The sequence below is a fragment of the Excalfactoria chinensis genome, unplaced genomic scaffold, assembly GCF_039878825.1.
Source record: "Excalfactoria chinensis isolate bCotChi1 unplaced genomic scaffold, bCotChi1.hap2 Scaffold_85, whole genome shotgun sequence".
Lineage (NCBI taxonomy): Eukaryota > Metazoa > Chordata > Aves > Galliformes > Phasianidae > Excalfactoria > Excalfactoria chinensis.
The window spans coordinates 1360227-1379846 of NW_027315717.1; the positions used below are offsets into that span (position 1 = coordinate 1360227).

At 48.5% G+C, this 19620-nt stretch overlaps 2 protein-coding genes across 2 annotated transcripts; both read left to right on the forward strand.

The window, feature by feature from the left end:
- Positions 1–10488: 10488 nt before the first annotated feature.
- LOC140265418 (olfactory receptor 14J1-like) lies at positions 10489–11403 on the forward strand. The gene has a single exon (XM_072361341.1). The coding sequence runs from the start codon at positions 10489–10491 to the stop codon at positions 11401–11403; it is 915 nt and encodes a 304-aa protein (XP_072217442.1).
- Positions 11404–15514: 4111 nt separating this feature from the next.
- LOC140265409 (olfactory receptor 14J1-like) lies at positions 15515–18912 on the forward strand. The gene is made up of 3 exons (XM_072361331.1): positions 15515–15569; positions 17872–17888; positions 17974–18912. The coding sequence occupies exon 3, from the start codon at positions 17977–17979 to the stop codon at positions 18910–18912; it is 936 nt and encodes a 311-aa protein (XP_072217432.1). The 5' UTR covers positions 15515–15569; positions 17872–17888; positions 17974–17976.
- The last annotated feature ends 708 nt before the right edge of the window (positions 18913–19620 follow it).

Below are 19620 nucleotides of genomic sequence, written 5' to 3' on the forward strand. Positions count from 1 at the left end.
CCACATACCTAACTTTTGACTATGAGATGAACTGTTTTACTGTATCAGTTTGTCCTAACAGATCGTGTTTGCCTAGCAGAAGTGGAAATGCCTCATCTGGAAAGCCCTGCTCCTGGCCCTTAATAAAAAAGACATGCAGACTGAAAGGAAGAATCAGGTAAATGGGGGCCTTTCATGAAGATGAAGTATCCTAGGCTTTGGGGAATGTCAGAAGAAAAGGACTAGTGGAACATGTCAACATTGCTATAGTTATAATACAGTTGGGATAACACAGCTGGGACAATGCAGCTGGATGTACAGCTAAGACAATACCGCTGGGGTATGCATAAGGGGAAGGTAGCCAAATAAACTGGCTTTGACTGATTGAGTAGAGGAACTGGGTCAAAGTAACCCAAGGAAGACTTCTGACTTCTTCCCAACGACCACCAGAGTGAGACCCCCACTACAGACTGCGCACGCGTCAGTAGGAGGGACAGCATGTACATGAGTTCCCAGAAAAACAATGAATATGTTAATGATTTCTTGGAAATTTGATGAATGTGTATATGCTTGCTCTATAACTTTCTAACGCTTCTGTCCATTGGGGCACATGATAGGAGGAGCCATCCCCCATGTGCCCAGCGCTGAATAAACAGGTACCTACTTTGTAACCTAACTCTGGTTATAGAGTCAGATTCCGCACATCAGACAAGGACAGGGACCCTCTGAATTCCCCTTTGCAGGGTGGTCATTCAGCTGAGGCAATCAGTGTGGGTGTTTCATCTCAAGATGTAAAACCCCGGGGTTGAAAGGGGATTCAGTTCCCCACAGCTGTTCCAAATATTGTGATGAGAAAATGAATCAAGTTCTTCCCAAGGAAGATGCACTATGCCAGGAGGTACAGCCCTATGGTCACTCCAACCCCTCCAATGATCCCAGTGGCTGCTCCAAATTCAATCACAGGTCCTGTGGTGATTCCAGCTCTGGCAATGAGCTCTGCAGTTGCTCCAACTACTGCAATAGCCCAGCAGCCACTCCAGCTCCTACAGTGAACCATGCGGCTGTTAAAGCCCCTACAGCGGATCCTGGACTTCCAAACAGATACACATACATATTAGTATCTATTCATATCTATTTGCAACAGCATATATTGTATATATGTGAAAATCTATTATATATCTTATATATGTATGCATATACATGTGCCATAATTATTATCCTTCTCTTTGTCTTAGTAAATAGTTGTAACATAACGCGCAAATTCTAAACCAATGCACTGCCTCAAGTCCCTTCCTGATCTCCTCAGGGCTCATGAAACTAACATTGTCAGTCAGTGAAGAGCACCAGAAGATCTCGAGGTCTTCTCAGGGAGCAGCTCCTGAGGTATATTCCTTACACCAGCTTTGGAAAACGCCTCCAGTTCTCTGGTCCTGCTCTGAGGGGGCCCACTTGTTATGGCAGTGCCAGCAAGGAGACCAGCTCTGACACAGCCGTTCATATTGCTGGCTACAGACCGCAGCACAGCAGTGCTGCTGTAGAGACAACAGGATTGTAGTCAGACACACGAAATCTTCAGGCTTGCACAAATGAGAGAATGTGAGAGCACCGTGGCAGTGTAAAGAGAGCAGGAATGAACAGAGCACGTTGTGCTGCTGTTTATGGCTCCCTTCCCCGTAGCCAGACAAGGTAGGAAGAGAGAAGAGCTAAGGAAAATCTACTCTGAGTGCACTTAAAAATCCCTTAACCAGTTCAGGGAATCTGGTTCCATGTTTACATATGCTCTTGGAGTGAGAAATGGAATTTAGGTAGGAAAGAAGTGAAATACATTTGTATTTATAAGTTCAAGCATTTTTTTTTATATTTTTATTTATTATTTATTTATTTATTTATTTATTTTTTGTGGGTTGCTATATCACACACAGTCAAACAATCAAAGATGCATAAAACATAAAGAACCATCACTGGGAATCCTGAGACGAAGATGTGCACTTTCTGGAAGCTGGAATAGTGCGTATTGCAACACCTTCCTGATAGTGTGCTTGATCTCCCTGTTCCTCATGCTGTAGATAATAGGGTTCAGTGTTGGAGGAACCACTGAGTACAGAAGTGCCACTGTCAGATCCAGGAGTGGGGAGGAAATGGATGGGGGCTTCAGGTTGGCAAAAAATGCAGTGCTGAGAAACAGGGAGACCACAGCCAGGTGAGGGAGGCACGTGGAGAAGGCTTTGTGCCTTCCCTGCTCAGAGGGCATCCTCAACACAGCAAGGAAAATCTGCACATAGGACACAACAATGAAAACAAAGCACCCAAAGGCTAAACTGACACTAAAAATGAGAAACACAACTTCCCTGAGATTTGATTCTGAGCAGGAGAGCTTGAGGATTTGGGGGATTTCACAGAAAAACTGGTTGACAACATTGCCTTGGCAGAGAGGCAGTGAAAACGTACTGGCAGTGTGCAAAATGGAATTGAGAAACCCAGCGCCCCAGGCAGCTGCTGCCATGGTGGCACAAGCTCTGCTGTCCATCAAGGTCCCGTAGTGCAGGGGCTTGCAGATGGCAACGTAGCGGTCATAGGACATGATGGTGAGAAGGTAACACTCTGCTGAGGCAAAGAAGACAAAGAAAAAGAGCTGTGCAGCACATCCTGCGTAGGAGATGGCCCTGGTGTCCCAGAGGGCGTTGGCCATGGCTTTGGGGAGAGTGGTGGAGATGCAGCCCAGGTCGAGGAGGGCCAGGTTGAGGAGGAAGAAGTACATGGGGGTGTGCAGGCGCTGGTCGCAGGCTACGGCTGTGCTGATGAGGCCGTTGCCCAGGAGGGCAGCCAGGTAGATGCCCAGCAAGAGCCAGAAGTGCAGGAGCTGCAGCTGCCGCGTGTCTGCCAACGGCAGCAGGAGGAACTCGCTGATGGAGCTGCTGTTGGGCATCTGCTGTTCCTGGGCTTGGAGTCCTGTTCAGAGTGCAGAAGGTAATGACAAGTTCAGACCATTCGCAGAGATACTCCTCCTGCTACAATATGACATGATTTCATTCTCCTACAACAGTGTACATTTAGCACCATTAGTTGCATTTCATTTCATGTCGTTCAGCATTCCTTAAGCAGAAGCAGCATTTGGAGCTCTAAACTTCCTCTTATTTTATTATATTATCCCATCTCCCTGGATATTTTCATCTGTTTCATGTCTCATATCCTTACCCCAACTGCTCTTACAACCCCAAACCCAGTCACTGTGCCTTTCAACTTCAGTTAGAAAAAGCTGCCTGTTCCCAGGTTAAGTGAATTATTCATGTCTGCTGAAAATGATGATCATTTCAATTGGTTCCATGCTTTGAGAAAGAGGAGACTGACAGCACATCATGTGTGACTGTTCAAAAAACAAGCAATTGATTGATTAAAAATTCTCAGAGCTGTGACAGCCCCTTTTAGATTTCTTCCACCAATTTTTCTCCCTTCCCTCAGACCAGGAAATAGAAAATCCCTGCCTTGGCTCTCCTCTTGCAACGCACCCTTACAAACATTCAGTTGTGCAGTGGAGCTGTGATTTCCCTGCCCCAGGCAGCAGCTGTGGCAGCAGAAGCCCTGCCGGGGGACTCCTTCCCCCCACACATCTCCCTGTGCACAGAGGGTCCCTGCTCTGCAGGGCAGCCCTGGGCACCGGCCTGCAGCCCCGTCTGCACAGACTGCAGCCGTGCTGGGACACGCAGCCCTCAGGGCTGTGCTTTCATACTGCAGAATGGAAACCCTCAGCTAAAACAGAAGTCTTTTTCCCCTGAAAAGAAACATGCAGTGCCTGAAGCCAGTTCTGCTTCAGAACTATCCACATTTAGTCCCGCTTTTAGTTAACCCTCTATGAAAAGCTGCTCATGATCTGCAGTGAGACTTACCGTGTCATAGTATTTGAGCAATGCTCCTGCACTGAGCTCACATCCCGCTCTGACCGATCACATCCTGCAAGCTCTCTCCCCTTTCTCTCCTCTCTTTCTGTCACCTGCAGGCTGTGCTGTGCACAAGAGCTGCTCCTGGGCACAGCTGTCTCTCTGCAGCACTGCCCACTTTTATGATCTCCCTGAGTCCCAGAAGCCCAGCCCAGCAGAATAGGATGACATTTTCATCCTTCCCACTCCTCTCCCCTGAGATATCCCTGGGTCCTGATGGCCAACAGCTCCTGAAAGTCAACAGCATCATGTCTGTGTCTAACTCATTTCTTGTACAAATTTTCCCAGTGAAAGACAAACCTCAACAGAAGCGGAATGGACATGGCATGCAGTTGACCACTGTGTTTTAGTGTTCATTCAATTGCAACACTTTTCCTGCTGTTTGTTGGCCAAAAACAAAAGGAAATCTTTCATGGACCATGTGTTTCTGGTTCTCTGTGGAAAGCTAGTTGGAGCTGGTGCATATGAATTTTAACACTGAGCAGGTGAATGCAGAGGAGAAGATTGATGTGAAAAAAAGAGATGCAAGTCCCATGGGGCCAATGTGAGTAGAAATAGGGTGGGGAGGTTGAGGAGGACATTTGCCCACACAGTAACAGAATAGAACTCATTGGGAACATTCCGGATTGATACCAGTTGCACAGTGCTGCTTTAATGACTTGTTTAAACTCAAATATAAATAAATAAACAATAAACGACTGCTGGCTTCGGCCACTTTAAGCTCTCTCCATATTGCTCTCTATTTTGCTGTACAGGTTCTGAATACCTTAAGATGATGACAGGAAGGCACAAGGCTCAGGAGGCTCTTCAGGTGATAATGGGCCCCAGGCGATACTTGATGACAAGTCCATCAACCTACAGTGCAGAGAGAAGTTTGCACAGAGTGCTCAACAAGACAAAGGCAGAAGTAACAGTGAACTTTCTTGGAGTATTAATGGGCCCACTGAGGGACACTAACAAGCAAGCTTCCCCAGGGACTTGTTAGAGCAGATAAGTGGAAGCCATGACTACAGGCAGGCAAAGGCACTGGCATGGTGGCTCTGATGCTGAGAAACCCCTGCTTTTTCTTATGAAGCAGAAAGGCCAAGCCCTGATTCCCAGGCCCTTGGCAGGGAGAACCTCATGCTGACTAAGGATCCTTCCTGGGGTAGTGGAATGGAGGTCTGTACGATGTTAAATGAAAGACAAGGGACAGAAGATACCAGACTCTGCATGGGCTGCAAGGATGCTGTGGAGTGCATGTCCCATGTGTGCCCTGTGTCTCATCACAGGATGTGGGATGTGAGAATGGCCAAGTCTGAAAAAGCAGTCAATCCCAGTGAAACTGTGAACTTCAGATCTCTCATTTCCAGTGCCCACCTTTGCACACCCTCCCATAGTTTGATGTCCTTTATGTTCTGTGTTGCCCAGAATTGCACCCAGTGCTCCAGATGTGGCTGTAGCAATGCAGAGCAGACAGGGACAATCCTTTCCCTCACCCTGCTGGCAATACCTTGCTTGATGCACTCCAATGGACCACTGGCTCTCCTGGCTGCCTGGGCACACCGCTGACTCACATTCAATTTGATGCTGACCATGACCTCCAATCTTTTCAGTCAGACTTCTTTCCAGTGTCCTATATCCAGTCAGTGTGTATGTCCAGGGTTGCTCCTACCCAGGTGCACAATCAGGCACTTGTTCTTGTTCTGCTTTATACACCTGGTGCTTAGGACCAACTGATACCCACATCTCTGACTTGTCCACATCTCTCTGCAAGTCCTCTCCACCCTCACTGGAGGCAACAGCACCTCCAATCAGCAAATTTGCTCAGAACAACTCCAAGTCCTGCATGCAGGTCATCTGCAAAAACATGAAAGAGAAGTGGCCCTAAAATGGAGCCCTGGGGAACCCTGATAGTGACCATCTACCTGCCCGATGGATCCCATTGACTGTAATACTTTGGGCCTGACCTGTTGGCCATCTGCTCACCCACTACGTTCTGTTTCTGTCTAGCTGCATGCAGGACATTCTGTCTAGAAGGATGCTGTGAGAAATAGTATCAAAAGCTCTACTGAATTCCTCAAGGATTTCATCCATTTTCAACTGGATTACCTTGGTCAGCTAAATGGATAACCGTGTCATAAAAGGACCTGAAGTTAAACAGGACCGTCCCCTCAGGAACTTGTGTTGGCTGCGACCAATGACAGAATTGTCTTTCAGCTGTTTTTCCATAACTCCCACCACCATTGCCTCCATCATTTTACCAGGCACTGGAGTGAGACTGACAGGTCCATAATTGCCCATGTCATCTTTCTTGCTCTTCCTTACAATGAGACAACATTTGCCAGCTTCCTGTCAATGGGCATGACCCCAGAGTTATTTAGTTGCAATTGAAATGGGAGCCCAGAGCAAATTAAGGTGTCATCAGTGAAAGAACGTACATGTGCCATAGCTTTGCAATGCCTTGAACTCCAGAGTATGCCACAGATGGAGCAGAGAGGAAGATCTGCCTCTTCTGTTGTGACCTCCTCCATTTGGTAAGCAGAATAACACTACATGATACATGGGGACTGTGACTCTGCTCTGATCTGCTCGCAGGGGAAAGGTGATGGGAGTTGCTCTCATGTCAGTGCAGATAAAATCACTTCCTCTTTATCCCTTTTTTCCTCTGTAAACTATTCCACTATTTGTACCCTCATTTACACTTCCACACACCCTCAAGTACACTTCGATATACCATCATCAATTACACTTTCTTATACCATCAAAACAGTTTGTCAAACAATACTGCTTTTTAGATCCATATACACCCTTACTGCCATATAACTTTTCCATTAAGGGTCTGTATTATTCAGTTATAAACACCAGAACCAGCATTGATTGGCCCACCTCTCTCACACAGTTCCTTGCAAACAGAACATAGTATTACATAAATTGGTTGACACTCATTAAAAATAAAGAATAATAAAGATTTATTTATTTATTTATTTATTTATTTATTTATTTATTTATTTATAAAGTATGTTATGAATAGAAGGAAAACTAGGGAGACTGTGGGTCCCCTACTAAGTGAGGGGGGTATTCTGGTAATGAGGGATGCTGAGACGCTGGAGATACTGAAGGCATTCTTTGCTTCTGTCTTCAGTGAAAAAGCTCTCCCTCAGGAATCCCAGAGCCAGTGAGAGGGTCTGGGGAATGGAAGGCTTGCCTTTAGTCAGGGAAGAGGTGGTCCATGAGCGCCTAGGCCACACCAATGTTCATAAAGCCATGGGATCTGATGGGGTGCATCCGTGAGTGCTGAGGGAGCTGGCAGAGGTGATTGCTGAACCGCTCTCTATCATTTTTGAGAGGTCTTGGAGAATGGGGGAGGTGCCAGAGGACTGGAGGATAGCCAGTGTCACTCCGGTCTTCAAAAAGGGCAAGAAGGAAGATCTGGGTTATTACAGGCTAGGCCGCCTCACCTCAGTCCCTGGAAAGGTGATGGAACAGCTTGTGCTGGATGCCATCTCCAGACAGTTGGATGAAAAGGAGGTTGTCAGGAGTAGTCAGCATGGGTTCACCAAGAGGAGGTCATGCTCGACCAACCTGACAGCCTTCTATGACATTGTCACCAGCTGGGTGGATGGGGGGGAGAGCGGTGGATGTCGTCTACCTTTATTTCTGCAAGCCATTTGATATTGTCTCCCACAATATCCTTATAACAAAGATAAGGAAGTGTGGGATAGATGAGTGGACAGTGAGGTGGGTTGAGAACTGTCTGACTGGCAGAGCACAGAGGGTCATCATTGGCAGTGCAGAGTACAGTTGGAGTCATGTAAGTAGCTCCTGGGTAGTATACCAGGGGTTGGTGCTGAGTCGGGTCTTGTTCAACATCTTTATCAGCTAACTTGACAAGGGGGTAGTGGCCACCCTCAGCAAGTTTACTGATGATACGTAGTTGTGAGGATTGGCTGACACACCTGAAGGCTGTGCTGCCATTCAGCGAGACCTGGACATGCTGGAGAGCTGGGCTGTATGAAACCAGATGAGGTTTAACAAAAGCAAGTGTAGAGTCTTGCACCTAGGAAGAAATAATTGCATGCACCAGGACAGGTTGGGGGAAGACCTGCTGGAGAGGAGCTCTGCTGAGAGGGACCTGGGCATCCTGGAGGACAAAAGGTTGGCCATGAGCCAGCAGTGTGCCCTCGTGGCCAAAGAGGCCAATGGCATTCTGGGGTGCATGAAAAAGTGCATGGCCAGCAGGTTGAGGGAGGTGATCCTACCCCTTTACTCTGCCCTGGTAAGGCCTCATTTGGAGAACAGTGTCCAGTTCTGGGCTCCCTAATACAAAAAAAGACAGGGACCCTTTGGAAACACCCCAGCAGAGGGCCACAAAGGTAGTGAAGGGACTGGAGCATCTCCCCTATGAAGAAAGGCTAAGCAAACTGGGTCAGTTTAGCCTTGAGAAAAGATGACTGAGAGGGGATCTAATCCAGGTTTATAAATATCTGAGGTGTGGGGGCCACAGTGTCGAGGCCAGTCTCTTTTCAGTGACACGTGGTGACAGGACTAGGGGAAATGGGCTGAAACTTCAGCATAGGAAGTTCCGCAAGAATGTGAGCAAGAACTTCTTTGTGGTGAGGGTGATGGAGCACTGGAACAGGCTGCCCAGGAGGGTTGTGGAGTCTCCTTCTCTGGAGAAAGTCAAGACCTGCTTGGACACCTGCCTGTGCACCTACCTGTTGTTCCCCAGGGTTCATTGCTGGGGCCTGTCCTTCTCAGTATCTTTATTGATGACTTGGATGAGGGCATTGAGTGCACCCTCAGTAAGTTCACAGATGACACCAAATTGGCTGGGAGTGTGGTTCTGCCTGGGGTTAGCCAGGCCCTACACCGGGATTTGGACAGGCTGGAGAGATGGGCTGAAGCCAGTGGGATGAGGTTCAACAAGACCAAATGTCACATCCTGCACTTTGGGACCTGGAACGGACTGCCCAGGGGGTTGGTGTAGTCACTGACCATGGAGGTATTCAAGGAATGACTGGATGTTGTATTGAGGGACATGGATTAGTGGGAGCTATTAGTGATAGGTGAACAGTTGGACTGGATAATCTTTTAGGTCTTTTCCAACCATGGTGATTCTATGATACTATGATATCCTGTCCTTGTATGTGTGCCCTTTGAGTTTAAGCAAACATTCTGTGGTAGGACTCACCACATGTCTGGAACTAGTCACTGACCACTAGAAATCTGGTGTTAAATTCAACAGATTTTAATGTACTGTCATGATGCTGTTGTCTTTCAGGAGCTGTTTGCCATGAGGATCCAGGGACATCTCAGGGGAGACAAGTGGGAAGGAAAAACATGACATATTCTTCTGCTGAGCTGGGCCGGGCTCCTGGGACACAGGGAGCTCTTAAAAATGGGCAGGGCTGCAGAGAGACAGCTGTGCCCAGGAGCAGCTCTAGTGCACAGCACAGCCTGCAGGTAAAGGAAGGAGAGGAGAGAAAATGGAGAGAGCTTGCAGGATGTGTACACAGTGAGCAGGCTGAGAGCACTCTGCAGGAGCATTGCCCACAGACCATGACAAGGTAATTCTCACTGCAGACCATGGAGCTGCTTTTCATAGAGGGTTAACTTAATCAGGGACATCCCATAGCAGATCTGGCTGCAGGCACTGCATGTTTCTTTACAGTGGAAAAAGCCTTCTGCTCCAGCTGAGGGCTTCCGTGCTGCAGCATCAGAGCACAGCCCTGAGGGCTGCGTGTCCCAGCATGGCTGCAGGCTGTGCATGTGGGGCTGCAGGCGGGTGCCCAGGGCTGTCCTGCAGAGCAGGGTCCCTGCTGTGCCCCAGGGGCTGTGTGCCGGCTATGGGACTCTGCCGCCTGCCAGGCTCAGCACTCAGCCTGCCCGGGGAGCTGTCCAGGGTGCTGTGGGGAGACGTGTGGGGGGAAGGAGCCCCCCGGTAGATGGGCTTGTGCTGCCACAGCTGCTGCCTGGGGCAGGGGGATCACAGCTCCACTGCACAGCAGGATGTTTTTGAGGGTAGTTTGCAAGAGGAGAGAGCCAAGGCAGGGATTTTCCATTTCCTGTTCTGCTGGAAGGCAAAATGGATTGTTTGCAGAAATCTAAAAGGGGCTGTCAATTTTGAGCACAGCTCTGAGACTCCCAAATATTTCTTCAATTCTTTGGTTGTTTTGTGAACAGTCACACAGAATGCACAGAATGTGCATCTAGCCTCTCCTTCCTAAAAAGATAAAAGTTATCGCTGTTTTCTGCAGACATTTATACTACACTTGTCCTGGAAACAGGCTGATTTCTCTAAGAAAAACCAAATTGCACAGAGGCTGGGGCTGGGGTCACGAGAAGCTGCTGGAATAGAGAGGAAAATATCCAGGAGGCTGGGATATGATAAGAATATGAGAAGACATTAAGAACTGCCTAGTCTTCTACTCCTAAAGAGATGGTGAAGCTCACAAAAGCTGGTGTTAAATGAACATATTCCAAAGGGAAAGGAGAACTTTTATAGTAGAGCAGGAGCAGAGTTTCTGAGAATAATCTGTAGTGCTCATTATCTTCTGTGCTCTGAGCAGGACTCCAAGCCCAGGAACAGCAGATGCCCAACAGCAGCTCCATCAGCGAGTTCCTCCTGCTGCCGTTGGCAGACACGCGGCAGCTGCAGCTCCTGCACTTCTGGCTCTTGCTGGGCATCTACCTGGCTGCCCTCCTGGGCAACGGCCTCATCAGCACAGCCGTAGCCTGCGACCGCCGCCTGCACACCCCCATGTACTTCTTCCTGCTCAACCTGGCCCTCCTCGACCTGGGCTGCATCTCCACCACTCTCCCCAAAGCCATGGCCAACGCCCTCTGGGACACCAGGGCCATTTCCTACACAGGATGTGCTGCACAGATCTTTTTCTTTCTCTTATTCGCCTCAGCAGAGTTTTCCCTTCTCACCATCATGTCCTATGACCGCTACGTTGCCATCTGCAAGCCCCTGCACTACGGGACCTTGATGGACAGCAGAGCTTGTGCCACCATGGCAGCAGCTGCCTGGGGCGCTGGGCTTCTCTATTCCCTTCTGCACACTGCCAGTACGTTTTCACTGCCTCTCTGCCAAGGCAATGTTGTCCACCAGTTTTTCTGTGAAATCCCCCAGATCCTCAAGCTCTCCTGCTCAGAATCAAATCTCAGGGAAGTTGTGCTTATCATCTTTAGTGTCGGTTTAGTCTTTGGATGCTTTGTTTTCATAGTTGTGTCCTATGTGCAGATCTTCATGGCCGTGCTGAGGATGCCTTCTGAGCAGGGACGGCACAAAGCCTTCTCCACGTGCCTCCCTCACCTGGCGGTGGTCTCCCTATTTCTCATCACTGCCTTTTTTGCCTACCTTAAGCCCCCCTCCATTTCCTCCCCACTCCTGGATCTGACAGTGGCACTTCTGTACTCAGTGGTTCCTCCAACGCTGAACCCTATTATCTACAGCATGAGGAACAGGGAGATCAAGCACGCTCTCAGGAAGGTGTTGCAGTAAGCACTCTTCCAGCTTACATAAAGTGCACATCTTCCTCACATGATTCCCAGTGCTGGTTCTTAATGTTTTATGCATCTTTGATTGCTTGTGTGTGCTATAGCTATCCGCGAAAAAAAAAAAAAACGTTATCGAAAATATAAATAAAAAGTTATTTCACTTCTTTCCTACCTGATTTCCATTTTCTCACTCCAAGAGCTCATGAGAACATAGAATCAGATTCCCTGAATAGGTTAAAATATTCCTAAAAAGCTTTCAAAATAGACTTTTCCTTAGCTCTTCTCTCTTCCTACTTTGTCTGGGTCTGGGTGAGGTACAGCCACTGACAGCAGCACAACGTGCTCTTTTCATTCCTGCTCTCTTTACACTGCCACAGTGCTCTTAATAAGTCCTCTCATTTGTGCAGGCCTGAAGGTCTTGTGTGTTTCATGACAGTCCTGTTGTCTCTACAGCAGCACTCCAGGGCTGCAGTCAGTAGCCGGCAATATGAACGGCTGTGTCAGAGCTGGTCTCCTTGCTGGCTCTGCCATAACAAGAGGACCCCTTCAGAGCAGGAGCAGAGAACTGGAGGCCTCTTCCAGAGCTGGTATAAGGAATATACCTCAGGAGCTGCTCCACGAGAAGACCTGGAGATCCTCTGGTACTCTTCCCTGAGTGACTGGGTCAGTTTCAGGAGTCCCAAGGAGATCTGTAAGCAACTCGGGGCATTGCTGCGCTTTAGAATGTGTGGGCTGAAGTAAAGCTATATACTGAGACAGAGAATAAAAAAAGCGTAATCATTATGACAAGTACATATATATATGTATTTGCACACACACACATTATATATATGGTATATTTTCACATATACACAATATATGCTGTTGCAAACATATATGCATAGATACTAATCTATATGCATATAAGTTTGCAACTGCAGGACCTGCTGCAGGGGTTTTAACAGCCACAGGGTTCAATGTAGGAGCTGGAGCAGCTGTTGGGCTGTTGCAGAAGCGCATCTCATTGTCATATCTGGAATCACCACAGAACCTGTGACAGAATTTGGAGCAGCCACAAGGCTGATTTGAGGGGTTGGAGCGAACACAGGGCTGTACCTGCTGGCACAGCGCACCTCCCCTGGGAGGAATTTGTTTCATTTTGCTATAGCAGTACTTGGAACAGCTACAGGACCTGTAGCAGGAGTGACTGCAGAGCTCTTTATGAGGGGTGGAGTGACAGTGGAACCTTTCCAGAGCTTGGAGCAACTGCGGGACATGCAGCAAAAACTTGGAGCTGCTGCAGGGTTTGTGCCAGGAGTTGCAGAGGCTCCAGCATTGTCAGCAGATCCAACTCTCTTTCACTTGAGGATGCTGAAGAGTGTTGAAAACAGCTCAGTAGGTGTTGGCCAGGCCCTGGCACACTGCAGTCATTTGTGCCTCTTGGGGATTACCAGGGCCACAGCAGACCTTCCCCCAATACTCTACCAGTTTCTCAGGATCCTGCAGTTACTTGGAGATGAAGTTCCAAAGCCCTGGGTTGTGTCCACCGCTCCAGGCAGCTGCCCAGACCTTCCCACACCCCCTGCCACGCAGAGCCATCTCACCTTGGGGCAGATCTCTCAGTGACATTCTTGATTAATTGTTTAATCTGAGACATAACCTGAAACACATAAACGACACGTAGCAATGGAAGCGTGCAGGTTTGAGCTTCCCATGGACAGTCTAACTTCTCAGGAGCTATTGGAACTATCTCTGGAGCTCCAAGGAAAAAAGAAGTGAGAGGGAGGCTGAGGGACTGCTGGAAAGTGTCCGCCCTTCTTACCTCTATTGCTGGGCTCCCTGAGGGGACAACAAAAAGGGTGTAATTCCTAATCATATCGACAGTATTGCTTCCAAAACTCAAAGATGATCGCAGAGCTGAATGTCTTCAAAACTTCACTTTGTCAGCTGCCTATTTTATCATGATATAAACCAAGGTCAAACAGCATACCCAAATCCAGCCCCCAGAGTTGACAAACAGTGCAGCAGGGAAAACAAGCAGCAAGGAAGGAATTGTACAATGCAGCTTCATGAGAAGACTCAACAAGCTTCACAAATAAGGAAACAATCAGCATCATGGCCAGCAAATTCTCCAGCTCCTACAAAGCTCTGTGTTAACTCACTCTGGACAGATGTCCCTTGGAGCCCCACATCGGGCACCAAAATGATGGTGGTTGTTGAACCCAACATGTGGCTCAGTAGCACACAGTGCTTTGTGCACTGCCCACTTCCCAGTGAAGGAAGGGAACTGGGGGGAAAAAAAGTACAACTTGTGAGTTAACATGAAGCTATTTACTAAGAGAGATGAAAGGTGTAATCGTCATGGCTATATATCCAGATATATATGGTATAGTACATTACAACTGATGCACAAGCACATGCTCAGCACAACCAGAGTGATGCCCAGCTGGAGCGAGTGAAATGATCTCACACCCCTTTCAATACTCCTTCTGCTTGTTGACAGATGGAGAGGAACGTCCCTTTGGCCGCTTTAAGACAGCTGTCCTCAGTCTGTTCCCCCCAGTTCCCTGAGCTCTCCACTGACCATGGCACTGGCTCTGTACAGCACTGCTTAGCAGCAGCTGTAAACATCAGAGTGTTATCAATGCTTTTCCCCTAGAACCAAAACACTGCACCAGAGCAGACAGTCTGAAGAAAACAATGCCATCCCAGCTGTAACTCAGCTACCTGCATGCCCCCCTCCTCTTGTTCTTCCTGATCAGGAAGCAAGGAACAGAATCTGCTGCTCTCTCTGAGCCCTTTCCATCAGTTCTCAGCTGGCTCCTCTGCCATCCCCAGGCAGAACTCTGTGCACTCTCACAGAGGGCAGCAGCCTTTCCTCATCTTCCTTGGCCACCCGTCATAAAGAGTCCGTACCCCATTTGCTACAGTTCAGAGGTGGGAACCATCCCACAACGTCTCCGTGAGCCAAACCAGACCCTAGGCCAGCAAATGCACAGAAATTTTGAGCGCACTGAGTGAATGTCTGTGGTCTTCTCATTGGTGTAAAGACTCTTCAGAAAGAATCCCATTCCAGAAGCATGATTTGATATAGCCTGGCTGGGCCTCGCATCTACACCATGGTACTGGTGTTCAGAAGGTGGCACACAGGTATGAGACACACTGTGGGGCTCACAGTTGTCCAGTGAGCACTGACACTACCAAGGCTTGGCTTTCCTGAAGGTCCTCAGCTGTATTTGTCAGCTGGCTGGGAGTGTGTTGGAGGCCCCATGGAAATGCCATTCAAACGTGAGCCCAGAACAAAGAAAGGTGTCACCAGTGAGAGAATGAAGGTGTGTCACAGCTTTCAAATGCCTTTAGCTCTGGAATTTGCAATAGATGGGGAACAGAGAAAGATCTGTCTCTTCTTCTGCTGAGCTCATCCATTTGGTCAGCTGAATAACGCTGTACTCTCAGGTGCCCATTACTCGAAGAGATGTAGTCATTTAGGATGGCCAAGAATACTCCCATGCCTCGTCTGGCTTCCAGCTGATGCTCAGGAAGGTGGTGACTCTCTTAGATGTCATCTACCACAGCTTGCTGGCACTGCTAAACACATCTATGAGCACCACAGAGACCTTCTGCCCATCGAGTGTCTGTATGTGAACAAGTATCTTCCAGCTGTAGAAAGACCAAGGATTCAGACCAGGGGCTCATGCATACAGGCAACCCCTTGTTATCATCTGTTCCAAAGCAAGAGGAGTCCCATTTCCCATGGGTCTGTGGGGAAGTGAATCTCCTTTAACCCCAGGCTTTTACGTCTGGAGATGAGACATCTGCACTGATTGCCTCTGCTGAATGAAGGCTCTTCAAAGGGGAAGTATATACAGAATCACAGAATGACCTGCGTTAGAAGGGAACTCAACAATCATGAAGCTCCAGCCCCCCTGCCTGGCAGGGCCACCAAACTTCCACATTTACTAGATGAGGTTGCCCAAGGTCCCATCCAACCTGGCCTTGAACACCTCCAAGGAGCATCCACAGCCTCCCTGGGCAGCCTGTTCCAGGACCTTACCACTCTTCTAGTAAAGAACTTCCCCCTAACATCCAACCTAAATCTTCCCTCTTTCAACTTAAAACCACTTCCCCTAGTCCTGCTATTATTAGTCCTATCAAAGAGTTTACTCCCCTCCTGGTTATAGGTTCCCTTCAGTGTGGGAATACAACAAAAGCTGTTCAGAGCAGCAGCTGTGGAGCAAGATAAACAGAACTTGAGGTACTGAAAGGAAAGGAATTCAGAGGGTCCCTGTCCTTGTCTGTGTGTCTTTTGTATTAAGGCGCAGGAGGAGAGTGTTGCTGCAATGCTAAGGAACTGCGTTGATTGAATGGCAAACCAGCTAGGCTAACCCCCTATGTTCTGGACATCCACAGCTAAGGGTCATACAAGACAGACACAGTGTTTAGAGCTGAATGCCAGTTTAACACTGTGCAACAAAATCTTATATACTGTGACACATGACCACCCCGAGTACCCCTGACCCATATGTCCCACCCATGTGTCCGCCCCCTGGTACACTCAGGCACCAACCCGCAACTCTGCAACACACTGGGTACCGACCAGCGCTGCCTACCAGTGCCCCGCAGCGCTCCCCACAAAGAGCTTTCCAGATGAGGCATTTGAGCTTCTGCTAGGTAAACACAATCTGTTAACAAAGTTATATAGTAAAAGAGTAAATCTCAAAGTTAAAAGGTATGTGGGCCCATAACCAAGTAGGATGTGCGGTTATGATAAGGGAAGAATAGCCTGCATACTGAAAGGAACATAGCCCAAGAAGCTGGCCAGAACCAGTCTACTTCAGTTAAATATGATGGGATAAAAAGGACAGAGTGAGGAAGACTTTGAGCATTTGAAAAGGAAGACGTCTGACTTCATCCCCACAACCACCAGAGGAAGACCCCCGCTAAAAAGAGCACGTGTGCCGGAGGGAGGGGCAGAATTTAAAAGAGTTCCTGGAAAATAAGGAATATGTAGATGAGTTCCAGGATATTTGTTGAATAAGTCTGAGCTTGTAACACTTCTGCTTTCTGGTGTGAGAGATAGGAGAGATCCCCCTTGCACCTGGTGCCCAAAAATATAATATCTGCTTTATAACCTATATCCGTGTTATAGAGTTTGCTTCCACAAATCAAAGCCATGCATCTGGCATCTGTCTATCCACTGGTAAATAACTGATCTGACATCCAAGTGCATTTAGCAGAGATGAGCCTGCTGTCTATCAGGAGCTTTCAGCCCTGGAGCACCAGGGAAATCTCCAGGGGAAGCAGTGAGGAAGAGAAACTCAAATCCTCAGGTGTGCTGAGCTGGGCTGGGCTCCTGTGACACAGGGAGATCATACAAGTGGGCAGCACTGCAGAGAGACAGCTGTGCCCAGGAGCAGCTCTAGTGCACAGCACAGCAGAGCTGGGGCTTGATCTGCCGTTGAGATGAGGATAGAAGAGAAGGGAGAGAGAGCTGATAGAGTGTGTACAGTGTGAGCCTGCTGTGAGCTCACTGCAGGAGCACTGCTCACAGACTACAGCATGGTAAGTGTCTTGCAGTAGGCAATGAAGCTGCTTTTCCTGGAGGGATCACCAAATCCGGGACATCCCATAGCAGATCTGGCTGCAGGCACTGCATGTTTGTTTATTGCGGAAAAAGCCTTCTGCTCCAGCTGAGGGCTTCCGTGCTTCAGCATCAGAGCACAGCCCTGAGGGTTGCGTGTCCCAGTACGGCTGCAGGCTGTGCATGTGGGGCTGCAGGCGGGTGCCCAGGGCTGTTGTGCAGAGCAGGGTCCCTGCTGTGCCCCAGGGGCTGTGTGCCGGCTATGGGACTCTGCCGCCTGCCAGGCTCAGCACTCAGCCTGCCCGGGGAGCTGTCCAGGGTGCTGCGGGGAGACGTGTGGGGGGAAGGAGCCCCCCGGCAGGGCTTGTGCTGCCACAGCTGCTGCCTGGGGCAGGGGGATCTCAGCTCCACTGCACAGCAGAATCCTTCTGAGGGTACTTTGGGAGAGGAGAGCCAAGGCAGGGATTTTCCATTTCCTGTTCTGCTGGAAGGCAAAAAGGATTGGGGGCAGAAATCTAAAAGGGGCTGTCACAGCTCTGAGAATTTTTCTTCAATCAATTGCTTGTTTTGTGAACAGTCACACATGATATTGTTTCAGTCTCCCCTTTCTCAAAGGATGGAACCAATTGAAATTATTATCATTTTCAGCAGACACCAATAATTCACTTAACCTGTGAACAGGCAGCTTTTTCTAACTGAAGTTGAACAGCACAGAGGCTGGGTTTGGGGTTGTAAGAGCAGTTGGGGTAAAGACATGAAACACATGAAACAGATGAAAATATCCAGGGAGACAGGACAATATAAGAAAATAAGAGGGAGGTTAAAGCTCCAAATGCTTCTTCTGATTATAGGATGTTGAACTTCATGAAATTAAATTCAAGTTGTGGTGCTAAATGAGCACTGACATAGGAGAACAAAAGCATTTCAAAGTACAGTAGAAGGAGTGTCTCTGAGAATGGTCTGGACTGGTCATTATGTTCTGCGCTCTGAACAGGACTCCAAGCCCAGGATCAGCAGATGCCCAACAGCAGCTCCATCAGCGAGTTCCTCCTGCTGCCGTTGGCAGACACGCGGCAGCTGCAGCTCCTGCACTTCTGGCTCTTGCTGGGCATCTACCTGGCTGCCCTCCTGGGCAACGGCCTCATCAGCACAGCCGTAGCCTGCGACCGCCGCCTGCACACCCCCATGTACTTCTTCCTCCTCAACCTGGCCCTCCTTGACCTGGGCTGCATCTCCACCACTCTCCCCAAAGCCATGGCCAACGCCCTCTGGGACACCAGGGCCATCTCCTATGCAGGATGTGCTACACAGCTCTTTTTCTTTGTCTTCTTTCTCTCAGCAGAATATTACCTTCTCACCATCATGTCCTATGACCGCTACGTTGCCATCTGCAAGCCCCTGCACTACGGGACCTTGATGGACAGCAGAGCTTGTGCCACCATGGCAGCAGCTGCCTGGGGCGCTGGGCTTCTCAATTCCCTGCTGCACACTGCCAGTACGTTTTCACTGCCTCTCTGCCAAGGCAATGTTGTCAACCAGTTTTTCTGTGAAGTCCCCCAGATCCTCAAGCTCTCCTGCTCAGCCTCCTACTTCAGGGAAGTTGTGCTTGTCATTTTTAGTGCCAGTTTAATCTTTGGGTGCTTTGTTTTCATAGTTGTGTCCTATGTGCAGATCTTCCTTGCCGTGCTGAGGATGCCCTCTGAGCAGGGAAGGCATAAAGCTTTTTCCACTTGTCTCCCTCACCTGGCTGTGATTTCCCTATTTGTCAGCACTGTCTTTTATGCCTACCTGAAGCCCCCCTCCATCTCATCCCCATCCATGGACCTGATGGCGGCACTTCTGTACTCGGTGGTGCCTCCAACACTGAACCCCCTCATCTACAGCATGAGGAACAGGGAGATCAAGCACGCTCTCAGAAAGGTGTTGCAATACTCACTATTCCAGCTCCCATAATGTGCACATCTTCCTCACATGATTCCCAGTGATGGTTCTTTTTTTAATGCATGTTTGATTGTTTGATTCTGTGTCTTCTTCCCTACCTACTTTCCATTTTCTCACTCCAAGAGCTCATGTAAACATCAAACCAGATTCCCTGAATACATTAAAAAATACCTAAAAGGATTTCAAAACATACTTTTCCTTTTCTCTCTTCCTACTTTGTCTGGGTCTGGGGGAGGTACAGACACTGACAGCAGCACAACATGCTCTTTTTATTCCTTCTCTCTTTACACTGCCACAGTGTTCTTAATAAGTCCTCTCATTTGTGCAGGCCTGAAGGTTTTGTGTGTCTCACAACAGTCCTGTTGTCTCTACAGCAGCACTCTGGGGCTGCAGTCAGTAGCTGGCAGTATAAACAGCTGTGTCAGAGCTGGTCTCCTTGATGGCATTGCTGTAACAAGAGGGCCCCTTCAGAGAAGGACCAGAGAACTGGAGGCCTCTTCCAGAGCTTGTGTAAGGAATATACCTCAGGAGCTGCTCCTTGCCGAGAATTTGAGATATTCTGGTACTCTTCCCTGAGTGACAGGGGTAGTTTCAAACGTCCCAAGGAGATCCGTAAGGGACTCAGGGCAGTGCTGTTGTTTAGAATTTGTTGGGTTAAAGTTATTTACTAAGACAGAGAAAAAGAAAAGGATTATGAATATGACATAGATCTGTATCTAA